This window comes from Halichoerus grypus, chromosome 10 (genome assembly GCF_964656455.1).
Source record: "Halichoerus grypus chromosome 10, mHalGry1.hap1.1, whole genome shotgun sequence".
Classification (NCBI taxonomy): domain Eukaryota; kingdom Metazoa; phylum Chordata; class Mammalia; order Carnivora; family Phocidae; genus Halichoerus; species Halichoerus grypus.
In genome coordinates, this window is record NC_135721.1 from 7,841,392 (window position 1) to 7,856,615 (window position 15,224).

At 42.4% G+C, this 15,224-nt stretch overlaps 2 protein-coding genes and 1 non-coding gene across 5 annotated transcripts in view; 2 read left to right on the top strand and 1 right to left on the bottom strand.

Moving 5' to 3' along the window:
• NOL10 (nucleolar protein 10) overlaps window positions 1-8,993 on the bottom strand; it is an 83,275-nt gene extending 74,282 nt beyond the window's left edge. For 2 of the 3 annotated variants that reach the window (XM_036097561.2, XM_036097559.2), the window contains exons 1-4: window positions 8,819-8,993; window positions 6,787-6,832; window positions 4,614-4,712; window positions 1,573-1,650 (exon numbers count right to left, since the gene is read on the bottom strand). In XM_036097561.2, coding sequence (XP_035953454.1) covers window positions 1,573-1,650; window positions 4,614-4,712; window positions 6,787-6,832; window positions 8,819-8,884 — 289 coding nt within the window. In that variant the 5' untranslated portion in view covers window positions 8,885-8,993. Of the gene's footprint in view, window positions 1-1,572; window positions 1,651-4,613; window positions 4,713-6,786; window positions 6,833-7,841; window positions 7,899-8,818 lie in introns of all 3 variants that reach the window. The other variant, XM_078055970.1, reaches the window with a different exon arrangement.
• LOC118539204 (U12 minor spliceosomal RNA) lies at window positions 5,845-5,994 on the top strand. The gene has a single exon (XR_004919041.1). It is a non-coding gene; the product is annotated as a U12 minor spliceosomal RNA (small nuclear RNA).
• ATP6V1C2 (ATPase H+ transporting V1 subunit C2) overlaps window positions 8,967-15,224 on the top strand; it is a 77,207-nt gene continuing 70,949 nt past the window's right edge. Inside the window, exons 1-3 of the transcript XR_013441593.1 lie at window positions 8,967-9,108; window positions 12,287-12,432; window positions 14,139-14,266. The gene's annotated coding sequence lies outside the window, so the exon portion shown is untranslated. The remainder of the gene's footprint in view (window positions 9,109-12,286; window positions 12,433-14,138; window positions 14,267-15,224) is intronic.

The window sequence follows — 15,224 nt, forward strand, 5'->3', positions numbered from 1 at the left end:
GATCAACCAGATTTTCTGCAAAACTGAAGTTAGATACACTCACAAAACATAATGACTTCTGGGGCGCCTGGGTGGCTCAGTCGGCTAAGCCTCTGCCTTCAGCTCTGGTCAGGATCCCAGGGTCCTGGGATCGAGCCCCCATATCAGGCTCCCTGCTCAGTGGGGGGTCTGTTCCTCCTTCTCCCTCTCCCCCTCCCCCCTGCACATGCTCTCTCTTTCTCTCAAATAAATAAAATCTTTAAAAAAAAAAACCAAAAACAAAAACATAATGACTTCTAAACTCTCCAGTTTTTCTGAGAAGCTCAAAATAAAATAGACATTAAAGAACATTCAAAAATTCTTTTTTTAATTATTTATTTAAAAAAGACAACAGTGGGTGGCTCAGTCGGCTAGGCGGCTGCCTTCGGCTCAGGTCATGATCCCAGGTTCCTGGGATCGAGCCCCACATGGGGCTCCCTGCTCTGCGGGGAGCCTGCTTCTCCCTCTCCCTCTGCCTGCCGCTCTGCCTACTTGTGCTCTCTGTCTGTCAAATAAATAAATAAAATCTTTTAAAAAATAAATAAAAATAAAAAAGACAACAGTAGCTTTTTACTCATTCATCATACATCTGCTAAACATAGAGTGAAAACAGTTGTTAGCAGCATGTGGAGTCTGTCCTGCTTTTAAAAAGGAAAGGGTAAAACCAGTTGGAGAAGACTTAGCCATTAACTGCTTTTCTCTCAACCCCAAACACCCGGGCACCTGACAGAAATACCTCCACCCCCCCGCCCTTCCCTGCAGAGTGGGCGGAGCCTATGAATGCTGGTGGGACACACCTGTAACCACATCACGTTAGATGGGGAAGGGAGGTCTATACTCGCGTGAGCCCTCTAAAATCAGGGTTTTCTCCTGCTGGTGGCAGAAGGGGAAGTGGGAGATTCGAAGCAGGAGAAAGACCCAGTGAGTAGGTGCTTACAGATGGAGACGACCAGGTGACAAGGAGTGCAGGCAGCCTCCAGAAGCTGAGAGTGGCCCCAGGCTGACAGCTAGCAGGAAACAGGAACCCCAGGCCCACAAGCACAACAAACTGCATTCTGCCAACACCCAGAAAGCTTCGAAGCTGGGGCGCCTGGATGGCTCAGTCGTTAAGTGCCTGCCTTCGGCTCAAGTCATGATCCCAGGGTCCTGGGATCGAGCCCCACATCGGGCTCCCTGCTCCACGGGAAGCCTGCTTCTCCCTCTCCCACTCCCCCTGCTTGTGTTCCCTCTCTTGCTGTGTTTCTCTGTCAAATAAATAAAATCTTTAAAAAAAAAAAGAAAGAAAGAAAAGAAAGCTTCGAAGCTGATTCTTGCCCAGAGCCCCCGAATAAACTCTAGGCGAGTCAGCCCTGAGCATAGAAAACAGCAGAGCCTGCATGAATTCACCTACAGAGCTGTCAGCTAATAAATGCATGTTTTAAGCTGCCACATTCATGGTAATTTGTTACACAGCAAAGAGAACTTATACATGACACATTCCCATCTTTAAAAAGCAGAAAAGTAGCCACATATAAAAAGCTACTTTCATGAATTCAAATTTCATCTCTTACTTACCCTCTGAATCTAAACACCTTTCAAACTTCAAGGATAACTGATAGGTGTCATAACATCGAACCCGAGGTTTATAAGTTCCTATATAAAAAAAAAAATTAATGTGATGTAAAACCTAAAGGACATTCTCTTCATTGTCAATATCCTGCAGATATATTACGTATACTTTTTATTCAAAGGTAAACAGGATTCATTATAACCACATGAAAGAAAAAGAATTTTAAAAGCAGCCTTCTCCAACATGCCAAGAAGAAAACCAGCAAAGGATACAAACAAGCAAGTCAGAGAAAATTAAATACAAAAAAAAAACAGACTTCACAAATAATCTAACAAAGTAGATTAAAACAATGAAATAGTTATTGTTCATTAGAATGGCAAAGATTAAAAGATAGTTAATAACCTGTGTAGATGAGGGTGCTAAAAAAGGAAGTACTCTCACGACTTGGTGATTAGTATAAATTGTTACAACTTCTTTGAAGGACAATCTGGCAATATCTGTAAAATATGTGATGTTTACACATCCTGAATCTGTACCGCAACTTATACAAATTTATCCTAGAGAAACATACTCACAAGAGTACCAAAGACATGAAGAGTGTTCACTGCAGCACTGTTCACAAATGGCCAAAAACTGAAAGCAAGTAAAATGTCCACTGACATGGAAATAGTTAAATAAATGATGGCAAATCATCATATGGCTCATAAAGAGGACGATGCAGACCTGTACTCACAGGGAAAGCCACCAAGACATACTACCAAGTAAAATAGAGAGTCCAGAGAGTGCGGGTGAGTGCTGCAGAGTGGTGCCGATGGCCCCATGTCTATGAACCCAACACCGATCATGCAAGCACTCTGTACAGAAAAGTGGGAAGAATAAGCACAGTGATTGTTTATCTCAGTGAAGGGCAATTTTAGGGTCTTCCACATTTTATCTTATGCATTGCTGTAATATTTGCATTTTTTATAAGTGTATCATGTTTGCAATCAAGAAAAGAAAAAGACTGATTTTTGTTTTTAAGATTTTATTTATTTATTTGACAGAGAGCACACACAAGCAGGGGGAGCAGCAGAGGGAGAGGGAGAAGCAGACTCCCTGATGAGCAGGGAGCCCAACATGGGACCCGATCCCAGAACCATGGGACCATGACCTGAGCCAAAGGCAGATGCTTAATGACTGAGCCACCCAGGTGCCCCCAAAAAAGACTGGTTTTTAAAACCAATGGATTTTTTTTTTTAAAGGAATGAGGTAGTCCTTGAGTCCCCAAGACCTTATTTAAAAATAGTATAATATATATATATATATATATATATACATGCTTACTACATATCAGATACATAACTTTTTACGTATATAAAAGTATATACAGCAGCGCCTGGGTGGCTCAGTCAGTAAGCATCTGCCTTTGGCTCAGGTCATGGTCCCGGCGTACTGGGATCGAGCCCAGTGTGACTCCCCTGCTCATGCTCTATCTCTCGCTATCTCTCTCTCTCAAATAAATAAAATCTTTAAAAAAAAAAAAAAAAAAAAAAGAGGGGCGCCTGAGTGGCTCAGTCATTAAGCATCTGGCTTTGGCTCAGATCATGATCCCAGGGTCCTGGGATCGAGCCCCACGTCGGGCTCCCTGCTCCGCGGGAAGCCTGCTTCTCCTTCTCCCACTCCCCCTGCTTGTGTTCCTGCTCTCGCTGTGTCTCTGTCTGTCAAATAAATAAACAGAATCTTAAAAAACAACAACAACAACTATATACAGCATATCTAGTTCTTACATATGAACTGGTGGCTAAAAAATGTGGATAGTGTTAGTACTGAGACAACCACTAACACAAAACAAAAGAGACTGGCATGGGGATGCATAAAAGTTCTGTCAAATAAGAAAGTGTTTGGAAAAGGGATATAGATGGATAATGTTAAGCCAGCAAAATAAAAAAGACGTATGTGGACAATACACAGGATATATGTACCAAAATCTCAGCCAAACCACATAATGGGTTATGCTCTTCTAAATTATAACACATTAAAAGTTCCGTGTATTTCATGGCTTTTTGCAACTGATGACTACTTCTAATATAAAATCTTAGTAACATAAAAAATATTAGTCCATTATACGGAAAATTATGTTAAAAGTGACCCTTCCTGGAACTCTCATTCATTATTGGTAGGAGTGTAAAATGATCTGACCACTCTGGAAAAAGTCTGGCAGCTTCCTATGAAACTAAACAGACACCTACCCTACGACACAGCAATGTCCTTACAACAAGCCTGTAAAAGATTGTTCATTGTGCTTTATCAATAACAGCCAAAAAATGAAAACAGTCCAGGTATCTATCAAATGGAGAATGGGTAAATAAACTCGAGTATATTCTTATAAGGAAATACTACTTGGTAATAAAAAACTACAGACACACATAACAACATGTATGAATCTTAAAATCCTAAGAAAATAAGTCTCACATAAAAAGAATCCATAGTGTATGACTGCATTTACATAAAGTTCCAAAACAGGCTAAACTTGTCACAGGTACAAAAAAAACCCAAACAAACTCACAGAGCAATGGTTGCCTGTGCGTAGGTGGGAGCAGGGTTGACTGTGAGGGGCATGAAAGACATTTCTAGGTGAAAGGAATGTTCTGATCTTGACTGGCGTTTGGCCTACACAGGTGTATGCATCTGTCAAAACTCCAAAAGATCTGTGCATTTCACTGTATGTAAATTTACCTAAAGGCAAAACCACAAATAAAACTGAACTCTGGATAACAGTATACACGCCAAGGTATTTATGGGAAAAGTACACTGATATCTGCTACCTGCTCTGAAATGTATCAAAAAACAGGCTGGACTGATGGATGGACAGATATGACCAAGCAAAATACTACTGAGAATCTAGGTGGTGGGCAAAAGGATGTTCATTGTACAATTTTTTCAGTATTTCTGTAGGTTTGAAATTTTTTATAGTAAAATGTTAAGGTAATAAAAAAAAGTGACCTTTCCCACCCTAGCACTTCCTGCTATGAAATGTATGGAAATCATTAACCAAAAAGATGCTTACCAGTTGCTAAGATATACTGTCCATCTTTTGACACCTTAATAGTGGTGCAAACAGTAGGCATTTCAAAATCCTGAATAAGTTCAATTCTCCTGCGGACATCTATGAAGAGAGGAAATAAGAAACGGATTTAACTACCAAGTGCTTATTTTATTTCCTAAAAAGACAAAGCACACAGAGCAGTCACTGCGAACAGGTCAACAATGTCCCGGTGCTTCCAAGCCTTGGGAAAGCACATCCATACAGCCCCACCCATCACACAGGGAGGTTTTTTCTTAGCTCATACATTAGTTTTTTATTTTTATACATTAGTATTTTATTTTTACTTTTTAAAAAGAAAAAAGTATCACTAATTGAAAAGAAAAATGTTCACAATTGTGTATCAAACATCCAGTTTCAAGACCTGGGTAAAGGGGGAACAGACAAACATTACACTGCTATGCTATCACTACTCAGTCATGGCTAAGACAAAAATCTTATCATTTTTTTCCTCCTAAATAATAACAAGCTTAAAATCTTCAAAATCTTAAGTTTATATAAGAAACTGCTACCAAGCTGACTTTTGCCTCTGCTGGCACCAGAGCTCTGAGCCAAGAGGACCCAGGCTAGGGTAAGATTTAGAGCAATCTCTCTGGATCAAAACTGACTCTCAAAAAACCTGGTTCGCTTCTATATGAATGTGTGGATTCTTGCCGGTTGCCATCTTAACAATGGGTCTACCGCAAGGTCCGTTTATGACTGTATGGCACATTACTGCCTTGTTTATTAAATTAAACCCAAATATAAGACTCAAACAGTAGGAATGGCCCACTCGATATGGAAGACACACGATAGTTTTGAGATGGGCTGAGAGAAAGAGCTGACGAACAGTTTTTTCCTCTAAGTAATCCAGATCCGTTTTCCTACACACTAGGATGCTGAAGTGGATGGGGGAATCAGAAGAAATCCGAATCAGTGAACATTACTAAGGCAGCAGTTCTTGTTTTCCTTTGATTCAGTTTTCTCATCTAACGTCAGTACTATCTATACAAAGCCTTCTCTTCTAAGACGCTTGCCTTGGGGCATTTCTCTCACACCCAGAAGAAACGCCTTCAACATCTTAGTCTTTGATTTTTAGAGATGAATTAAACAACATATATGGAAAGATAAATCATCTTTCACTATGACAAGCTGTGATGGAGAAAATTTAGTGAAAATTTGTTAAAAAAAAACAAAACAAAAAACAAACTGATCGATGCCTTAAATTTATGAGTAAGGAAAGTAACAATTCAGTGTGACACCCAAAACCTCACTGTTAATGTGAGATCAATTTTTAAGCAGGTATAGGCTGCCCCTAAGGTGACCGGCCTACTTTGCAGGATGCCTGGGAGTCACGATCTGCCTGTCCCCCTTAAAAAAAAAAAAAAAAAAGAATCGATCTTTTATTTTTCCTGGTCACCATAAATTAAAAAATCAAAATCTTCTGCAATGATCTTTCAGGAAAAAGATTTGGATACAATGGAGAACAAAGCAGTTATGGTACAGCTAGGAGAGACCATCCTCCTTAGGTCTCTTGCATTCCTATACATCTTGCTAGGTATGGCAAGACCGCAACACCCTGGCCATGCCTTTACCTGAGCCATTTCTCAGGGTTATTTGTAGAGCTGAGACCCTTGACAGGTAAGGTAACATGTCTCCTCTGGACAAAGAGCAGGCTTGCTTCCTGTTTGCTATAAGAGTGGACTTCCTAAGCTCGGTGTTCCTCAGCTGCAACACAAGCCCCCCCCCCCCCCCCCATGTGCCCAGCAACCACGGGAACCCTGCTGAGTGCCCCTGGGGAACTCAGGGCAAGGACAACTGACAGCAATATGCTGACACTCAGACCACCTGCTGTGTCACATTGAGTAATGGAGTCCTCACCTCCATCCCAGGAGTCACGTCCTCTGCTATTATGCATGAAATAGTAACAGGCTAACTAATCAGCTTTTAAGTAGGTCGAATTAAACCTCACACTCACCAGGAACATATCAACCACAACAAAAAGTTTCTTAGGAAGGAAAAGGGCAAAAAGTATATTTTCCACTGTATTAACCGTACTATTTTTGTAAACCTCCACTTAAATATAACAAGAAATGCGTAAAAGCACTGTAACATGGATCATGAATGTAGCCAAAGTGGGGAAAAAAATAATACTCACCGACATCTTTCTTCTGTAGTGCTCTCTTCTTCCTGTCAGAAAGCCACTTAAAGAAAATGAAGAGACTTTATTTCAAATTATATTTGTTTTTCTAAAGCTTACAAAAATGCTCATATTAAAAAATCAAAACCTTATAGGAATATATTAACATAGGAAGTGAAAATATTCTGTAATCCCAACCCTGTTAACGTATCCTCTGGATTTTTTCTGGTATATATTTACATATATTAGACAATCAATTTTAGAACTACTATGTTTTACACAAAAGAAAACGAATTCATCCGGAAGGCAATAGCCTCAAATATTATGGGTTACAACTAATATATGGAATAACTTTATTTATTGAAGTGAAATATTAATAAGTAACATATTTTTTTACAAAGAACAAAACTAGATCATTAACTAACCAAACAGCTGATGCTTGATAATGAAGAAGTGAATATGACTTAAAAGTGAAGGCACTTTTAAGTCATATTCATCGACAGACTTTATTCTGAAATTAATGTTGCTCAGTGTAGCAGGCAGCGTAATTCCAAAGCCCAAGTCTCTCAGGTGGTCTATCTACCTCATCCCCACCCACCCTCTCCCCAGCTACAGTCGTTTGCACACAGCAGCCCATATTAAAGCCCAGCAATGGCTTCCAGAAGCACTAATGATAATATTCTAACCTCCTACCTGAGCCTCCAAGGCCCACCTCTCCAGCCTTACCCGCGCCCACTTTCTCCGCTCAGCATACCACAGTCAAACCTGTGCCTCTTCTGTTTCTCCAACATGCCAAGTGCACTCCTACCTCGAAACACTTACACCTTCTGTTCTCTCAGCACTGAAAACTCTTCCCCCATCTTCACATGACCGGCTCCTTTCCATTATCCAAGCTTCTGCTCCTACCACCTCTTGTAGAGAGGCCTTGCCTGAAGGCTTTTTCCAAAACACTTTCTCTGACCACTTGAGCCACAACGCACTCTTCCAGTCACACATCACTCAGAGCACTTATCATTATCTGAAGTTGTCTTCTCATTTGTTCACTCATCCTTTTTCCCAACAGGGAACCTTACCCGACGTGTTCATTATACATCCCATCTCAGAACGGGGCTGCAGGCACGCAGTTACTTCTTAACAAATGTGTAGAATGAACATAATGAGAAAGATCATGCTGTGTGAAGAATAACTGGGAGATGAGGAATTATCTAGCCTGAATTCTGAAAAGGAAGAATCTAATCACTGACTCCAAATCTTTCAGGGGCAGACACAGAGAAGACCTACATTTATTCTAATTTCTAAGGGCAAGAGTCAAACCAACACCAGGATGCTATAATATGACAAGTTTTAAAACCAATATCTAACCAGTAATCTAAAAATGGAAATGAGCTCCCTCTCACTGGAAGTGCTTGGACAGAGGCTTGACCAAGACTTATAAGAAATAAAAAACCAAACCCAGGGTGAGCTTGGATAAGCCACCCTTCCCATGACTGGATCTATTACACATTTTAAATATGAGAAGACTGTAACTAAATCACTATTTTCCCAACTCCTTCCAACTCTGAGGTCCTAAGACTGGATGAAATCAAGTTAAGGTCAGCAAGGTTCAGAAATACTGCCCTCTACACCGTAAATTCTGCAGATGCACTTTCTTGCTCACTGCTGTGTCTCTAGAACTTGGCATACAATAGGCATCCAACAAACAGCTGATGAATGGGGGAGAAGTGTCTGTAACCAATCTGTCCACGCTTTCCTCCTCTGTGCGGCAGAAGCTGGGAACATCCCTAGAAGCCCAAAGGGACGCGTCCTCTGTTCTAGAGAACTTGACAAAAGTTCCAGCAAAGCTTACCGACCCCGATCACCCTCGGCCCAGCTTCTGGCGCGGGGACAGCAGCGTCCTCATCTACCAGCACCGACCAGCTCCCCCTGGGCACCGTCCCCCACCTCCGGGCCTCCCCGAGCCAGGGGCCGGCCAGGGCGAGGCTGACATAGAGGCCAGGGCCGAGGAGAGGGGCGGCTGCCTTATCAGGAGGGGGACCGCGAAGTGCCTCACCTCGGGCAGCGACTTGCCGCAGCTGAGACTGTAAATCTTCACCTCGTTGAGGCTGGACACCTGCATGGCCAGGGCAGAGCAGCGGCGAGCCGCGTTCCTCCCCGGGCCCCTCTCCCCGCGCCGCACGCGAGCATCAGAATCGAAGCGTGTCCCCGGCGCGACTGGGCGGCGTGCGGCGCGGGCGCCGGCTGATGACGTGTTCCCCGCGCCGGACAGCGCCAGTTTCCGGAAGAGGGAAGGAGAGGCGAGGAGGGAATCGAGCGGGGCTCTGGCGAGGCGACCCCGAGACGGTGAGGGCCAGGAGCCGCTTTCTCTCTCCCCTCCACACCCCGAACGTTAGGAAGCCCCTAGGGTCGCTGTCCTGGCCGAGGTGTCGCGGTCCCGACTGGGGCAGGCGGTGCTGGCCAGGCGACCGGAGGCCTTGGGGGCTGGGTCAGGGGAATCAGTGGACTTGTATTCTTTTCTTTCCAGTGTTTCAGCAACAATACATCACAAATAAATGCTCTTTAAAGCTAGTGTATTAAAAATGTTACTTCCGTCTGGATTTGTTTGACATTCATCCACTAAGGAGGGAAAGAAAAGAAAAAGCATACTAAGGAGAGTGGTAAAAGGAGTGGAGATCAAGGGAGAAGTTCTTTGAAACTGATGTCTTTTGAGACGGGTGTATGACAGTTACGACAGACGCAGCCCCTCACTACATCGTTTCCAGAAAGTTCGCAGACTCTGTTGATTGTCCAGTTACATAGAGAACAGCCTTTACTAGATGTGAGGACTGGAGAATTTTTGGCTTAGATGAAAAGTTAAGGGGAAAGTGTAGGTTAACAGCAGTCAAACGGGTCCCTTTGAAATTGTAACATAGCACCACGTCCCTTACATGTAACTGAGGTGGGTCATTTTGAGCAAGGCTGTATTAGTTTATGGTAGGGTGAGGACTTTTGGGCTTAGCAATTTTCTTTTTGTTGTAACTCTCCTCAGAGTTCCGGTCCAGATTCTACTTTCTGCTTGAGCGTTTCTTTGAGGAAGTATGCAGGACTGTCATCCTCCTTGGGGAGGCAGTGTGCCACAGTGGAAAGATCATGGGCTTCATAGCAGTAATAAAATAGACCTTTTAAGCAAGTCATAAAAATGAAAACATTTATTTTCCAAAATGTGCAGGATGATTTCCAAGAAATCTTAAATAATTTTATACAAATGATACTTTTATTTCCACAAATGTAAAAGCCCATTGATTATAAAACACAATAGTATCTGTCACTTATTAAGTACTCTGTGTTAGATAGAAGATATATAGACCTATCCTACTAATTTTTTTAAAGATTTCATTTATTTATTTGAGAAAGAGCACAAGCGGGGGTGAGGGGAGTGGCAGAGGGACAAGCAGAGTCCCTGCTGAGCGGGGAGCCTGAGGCAGGGCTTGATCCCAGGACCCTGACATCAGGAACTGAGTCAAAGCAGATGCTTAGCCGACTGAGCCACCCAGGCAGCCCCATCCTACAAATTTTGATAATTAAGGGCCATAGGCCATTTCACTTTATTCAATCCTGTCTCCCACCAACCCCTAAATTTGCCTTCTCATTCATTAGCACTGGTTTCATTATTCTGGTTTTTGTCTTTGCTCATGCTAATCTGGATTCTGGAATGCCCTCCCTTTCTCCTTATATCCAGATTCCACCAGTGCCTCAAAACTCACCTTTTGAATATCTTGTTCGTTCTCTTATGCTTTCACTGTACTGTATAAGTACCTTTATGGCAATTATACCTTCTTGGTAGATCTTTGTTAGCAACAGACACGGTAATCTAATACACCCTACAAGGACAATAATAATGAACTTGGATGTAATGCCGTCCTGGAAGCCTAGGCTTGGAGGTTTCCTTCAGGTGCTCTGGTTTCCTTAAGTCACCACGACCTCTCAAGGCTAACTAAAATGTCGTTTTTCAAGAGCCCATAAAACGTCTTCCCTTATTAAACTTGGGACAGTCTCCTTGTGAACATGTCCTTCACTCTTTTATCTTCTTCCTCCCTCATTTTTATTACTATAGGAAAATGTGTAATGCACTTGTCTGACCACCCCCTCCATCTAGACTCCGTGGCAACTCTGGGCCTTCTTTTTTATTTTATTTTATTTTTTTTTCCCAAACCCTGTGTTGAGGGCTCAGCACTGGACCTTAATTCATCTCTGGGTTCCCTGGGCCAACCCAATGCCTAGTATGTAGCACACTTTCAGTAAGTATTTCTTAATAAAAATGAATCGATTAATTTATCACTGCTCATCCTGACCCAAAGTCCTAATTCTTTGAACCACACAGTGTGGCCTTTGGTAATATTAAAAACAGCATATATCGTGGCGCCTGGGTGGCTCAGTCGCTAAGTGTCTGCCTTCGGCTCGGGTCATGATCCCAGTGTCCTGGGATCAAGCTCCGCGTCAGGCTCCCTGCTCTGCGGGAAGCCTGCTTCTCCCTCTCCCACTCCCCAGCTTGTGTTCCCCGTCTCGCTGTGTCTCTCTCTGTCAAATAAATAAATAAAATCTTAAAAAAAAAAAACCCAGCATATCTCTATGCCAGATGATTATTGTTTCAAACATGTCCATTTCTACATCTTATGTCTCCAACAAGAAATGTCAGAGCTTTGACCCAGAAACCACAAACGAGGGAACACAGTGTTTTCTGCGAGATAAAACAAGGTGTTCTTGGTTCCTCAGTGCCAAGACAGCTCCCTCCCCACAGTCACTGGCCTGAGGGTTTGACCTACTGCTGCTCTCTAGAGTTACTTTCCACTGAGGACAGAACTGCAAAGCGGGGCGCCTGGGTGGTTCGATTGGTTAAACGTCTGCCTTCCGCTCAGGTCATGGTCCCGGAGTCCTGGGATTGAGCCCTCTGTCACGCTCACTGCTCAGCAGGGAGTCTGCTTCTCCCTCTTCCGCTCCTCTTGCTTGTTCTCTCTCTCTCTCTGTCAAATAAATAAAACTCTTTAAAAAAAAAAAAAAAAAAAAGAACTGCAAAGCACGGTGCAGTTTCTCCAGTGTTTCGAGTATCGTGTATAACACAAACAGTTCTGAGATCATACTGAACTTTGAATGTAGTGCTTATTAGATGCCTATTCTTGGAGCTAGGAGAACAGACTCCAGAGCTAGATTGCCTGGGGCCAAATCCTGATTCTACCACCGGCTACCCAGAGGGAGCCTAGATACAGTGAGTTAACCTAATCTCTCCCTGCCTCTGTTTCCTCATTTGAAAAATGAGGGTAATATGAGTACATACTTCAGAGGGCTGTTGTAAAGATAAAATGATCATATGCCATAAATCACTGAGTCTAAGACATCTATTTCTAACACCCCTGAAATGAGAGTGTGTCTTGTGTGTCATGCGTGCTTAGTTGACAGATTTTTCCTCTAGTGGTACTTGATGTAACGGTGCATCTTACAGTTAATGGGCTTGCATTTATTTATTTATTTATTTATTTTTAAATAGGTTCCATGCCCAACGTGGGGCTCAAACTCACACCCCTGAGATCAAGAGTCACATGCTCTACCAACTAGCCGGCCAGGTTCCCCCTTGGGCTTTTAGATTCAATAAAATACAGTAGAGATGGAGCACTCGGAACACTGCCTGACCTGGTGAGCACTATGCATTACTTGCTATTGTTTAGTCCTGGGAACAAAAATAGTTAAAACTGTTTAAGAAAAGACTAAATTTAGGCTCCAAATAACTTAAATGTTCTGAGTTGCCATTTCAGAAACTTTCAAGTATTATCCAAGATTCCTCTCTCAGTTCTCTCCCTCCAAGGCCAATTGATCTCCACATCCTTCTGATTCTACTTTTCAGCTGTCAGCTTCATTCTTCTCTGTTCCCACTGCCACAGGGGTTCAAACCTTCCTCCGCTCTCACCTGACCCATTGTAATCCTTTTCTCTGGTGTCTGTTTCCCACAGGAGACAAAAATCCTCTCTAATGGGAAAATCTGATCACATCACATTCCAATTCAAAGCTCTATAGTTTTCCCCAAACCTGGAAGAACACATCTGCCCACTTCTGCTGGCCTTTCTGGCCTTCTAGTTTCAGTATCTGATGCTGCCCCTCCCCCAATCCTCTCCCACCCCGACCCTCACCCCCTAGACTCTCCAGGCTGAATTACCTACAGCTTGAAAAATACAAGACCCTCTCTCACCTCTTCGTGCCGCCACACCTGCTCTTCTGACTCCTTTCAACTCCCTCTCTCGGCAAACCTTGGTCACTCCCATTCATCCTTCTCCATCTCCCGGAAGCCTTAAAATATCTAAGTTCTCATCAAACATTGTATATAATCTCATTGCAGTGTTTCTTAAGCAGGGGTTTACAGCTGTATTCTCAAAAAAATCTTTAGGTTTGTTTTTTTTTATTTCAGTGATAGTCTTTTCAACAATTGATGTAAACATCTCTGATTATCTGGTTGGCCATCTTCTGAAAGAAGTTCAGTGTCAATGCCGGGTTTGCATTTCATTTACAGTTCACTGGTGCCATGTGTCACTACTTTCATTGTCCTGGCTCAGTGATTAGAAGGAGAGGAGGATGGTATGAAGTAATGTGATAGGGACAAGTTTGAGTCAAGTGTGAGTCCAGTGATGTCATGGCCCACTGTGTGAAAGAAGGTTTTACGGTTCATCAAATAGAGAACAGCAATGGGAAGAATCAAATCAGCTTGATCAGGGAGGGGGCAGGGAATGCAAAAGAATTCATGAGGTGCTGTATATTCCTTTAGCAAAGTGGCAAATGGTTTTCATCAAAACAGTCTCAATCATCATATTAAATTAATTTGAATTACATTGGTTTGAACTTTTAACATTTTGCTTGAAAATAACGCATAGGTTTACTTTGGTGTATAGTAACACAAGAGCTAAAACCACAATAAACTTATAGCTGGGTTTATATTTATATATCTTCAAGTCAAACATTAAAAAAAAAAGTAAGTCCTAGCTGCAATGCAGTGTTCTGTGTTGGATCCTGGAACAGAAAGAGGACATTAAGGGAAGAATTCAGAAAATCTGAAGAAAATCAGTAGTTTAGTTAATAGTATTGCACGAGTGTTAACTTCTTAGTTTTGATAAATATGCCATGGTTGTGGAAGATGGTAAGAGTAGAGAGAGCTGGATGAAAGGCATATGGGAACGCTCTTTGGTGTATTTACAACTTTTCTGTACATCTAAAATTATTTCAGAGTAAAATGTTTTTTAAAAAATAAGCTAAGCCAATACTGAGAGTGAGATTTCTTTTCCCCTTACCTGAATGATCATTACTTAAGGTTGAAGAATTTGTAATTTTTTATTTACTAATCCACATCTCCATAGATTCCTAAACTGCAAGATAGAACATCAGATTTCTGATGAATTGGAAGTGTCTCGCCCTGTGTAGATGCTGCTAAGTGTATGTTGCCAGAATTAATAAGAATAAAATGACCAACTTCACTGCGCAGATGGTAAGCATTCTAATTTAATGCTTTATACAAGTCTCCTCTCTTTAAGCTTCACTGAGACCTATGGAGGAGGCAGTATTAATTTTCCAATATTACAAAAGATGTTAATAATTGTTCCATTTATGTAAAGGGGTATGTGAGATGTTGAAAATACTGTTTTTTCAACTTTTCTGTAGGTTTGAAAGTTTTAAAAGAAAAACAAATTTGCCCCAGGTTGCATGAGAGAGACAGGATGCAGACCCTGCCTGAGTGACAGCGAGCAGCCCCCTCCTCCTCCTAGCCGAGGCCTTCCCCACCCGGGAGCCCGGGATCCCACGCTTGCCCATCTCCCTGCTTCTCTGCATCATCACTTAGGTTTGCCCATAACCCGTGGAGCAAATTTCCCTATCTTAAAAATGCCATTAGTTTTCTCTTGCTCTGTAACAAACTACCACAAACTGAGTGTCTTAAAACCACATAAACATTGGCTCCACAGTTCTGTAGGTCAGAAGTCTGGCACGGAATGGCTGGACTTAGATTAAGGCAGAAACAAAGGTGGTGGCCAGGCTGAGTTCTGGTCTGGAGGCTCTGGGGAAAAAAATCAGCTTCCAAGCTCATTCTTGTCAGCAGAATTCATTCTTCTGCAGTTGAAGGACTGAGATCCCTTGTTTTCCTTGCTGGCCGTCAGCTGGGAGCCACTCTGAGCTCCCAGAGGCTGGTCTCAGGTCCGTCCCCCATGACCCCCATTGGCAGCTCATGATATAGACGCTTGCATTCTTTCAGGCCACTCAGAGTGGGTCTCTCTGATCTCCTCCTCTGTGTCCAACAGAGAAAACTCTTCTACTAAAGGGCTTGTGTGAGTAAGTTAGGTCCTATTGCAAGATCAACTGACTAATAACCTTAATCGCACCTGCAAAAATCTCTTCTGCAGTGTAACATAAGATAATATCCAATCATATGCACAGGGGAAGGAATCACGGAG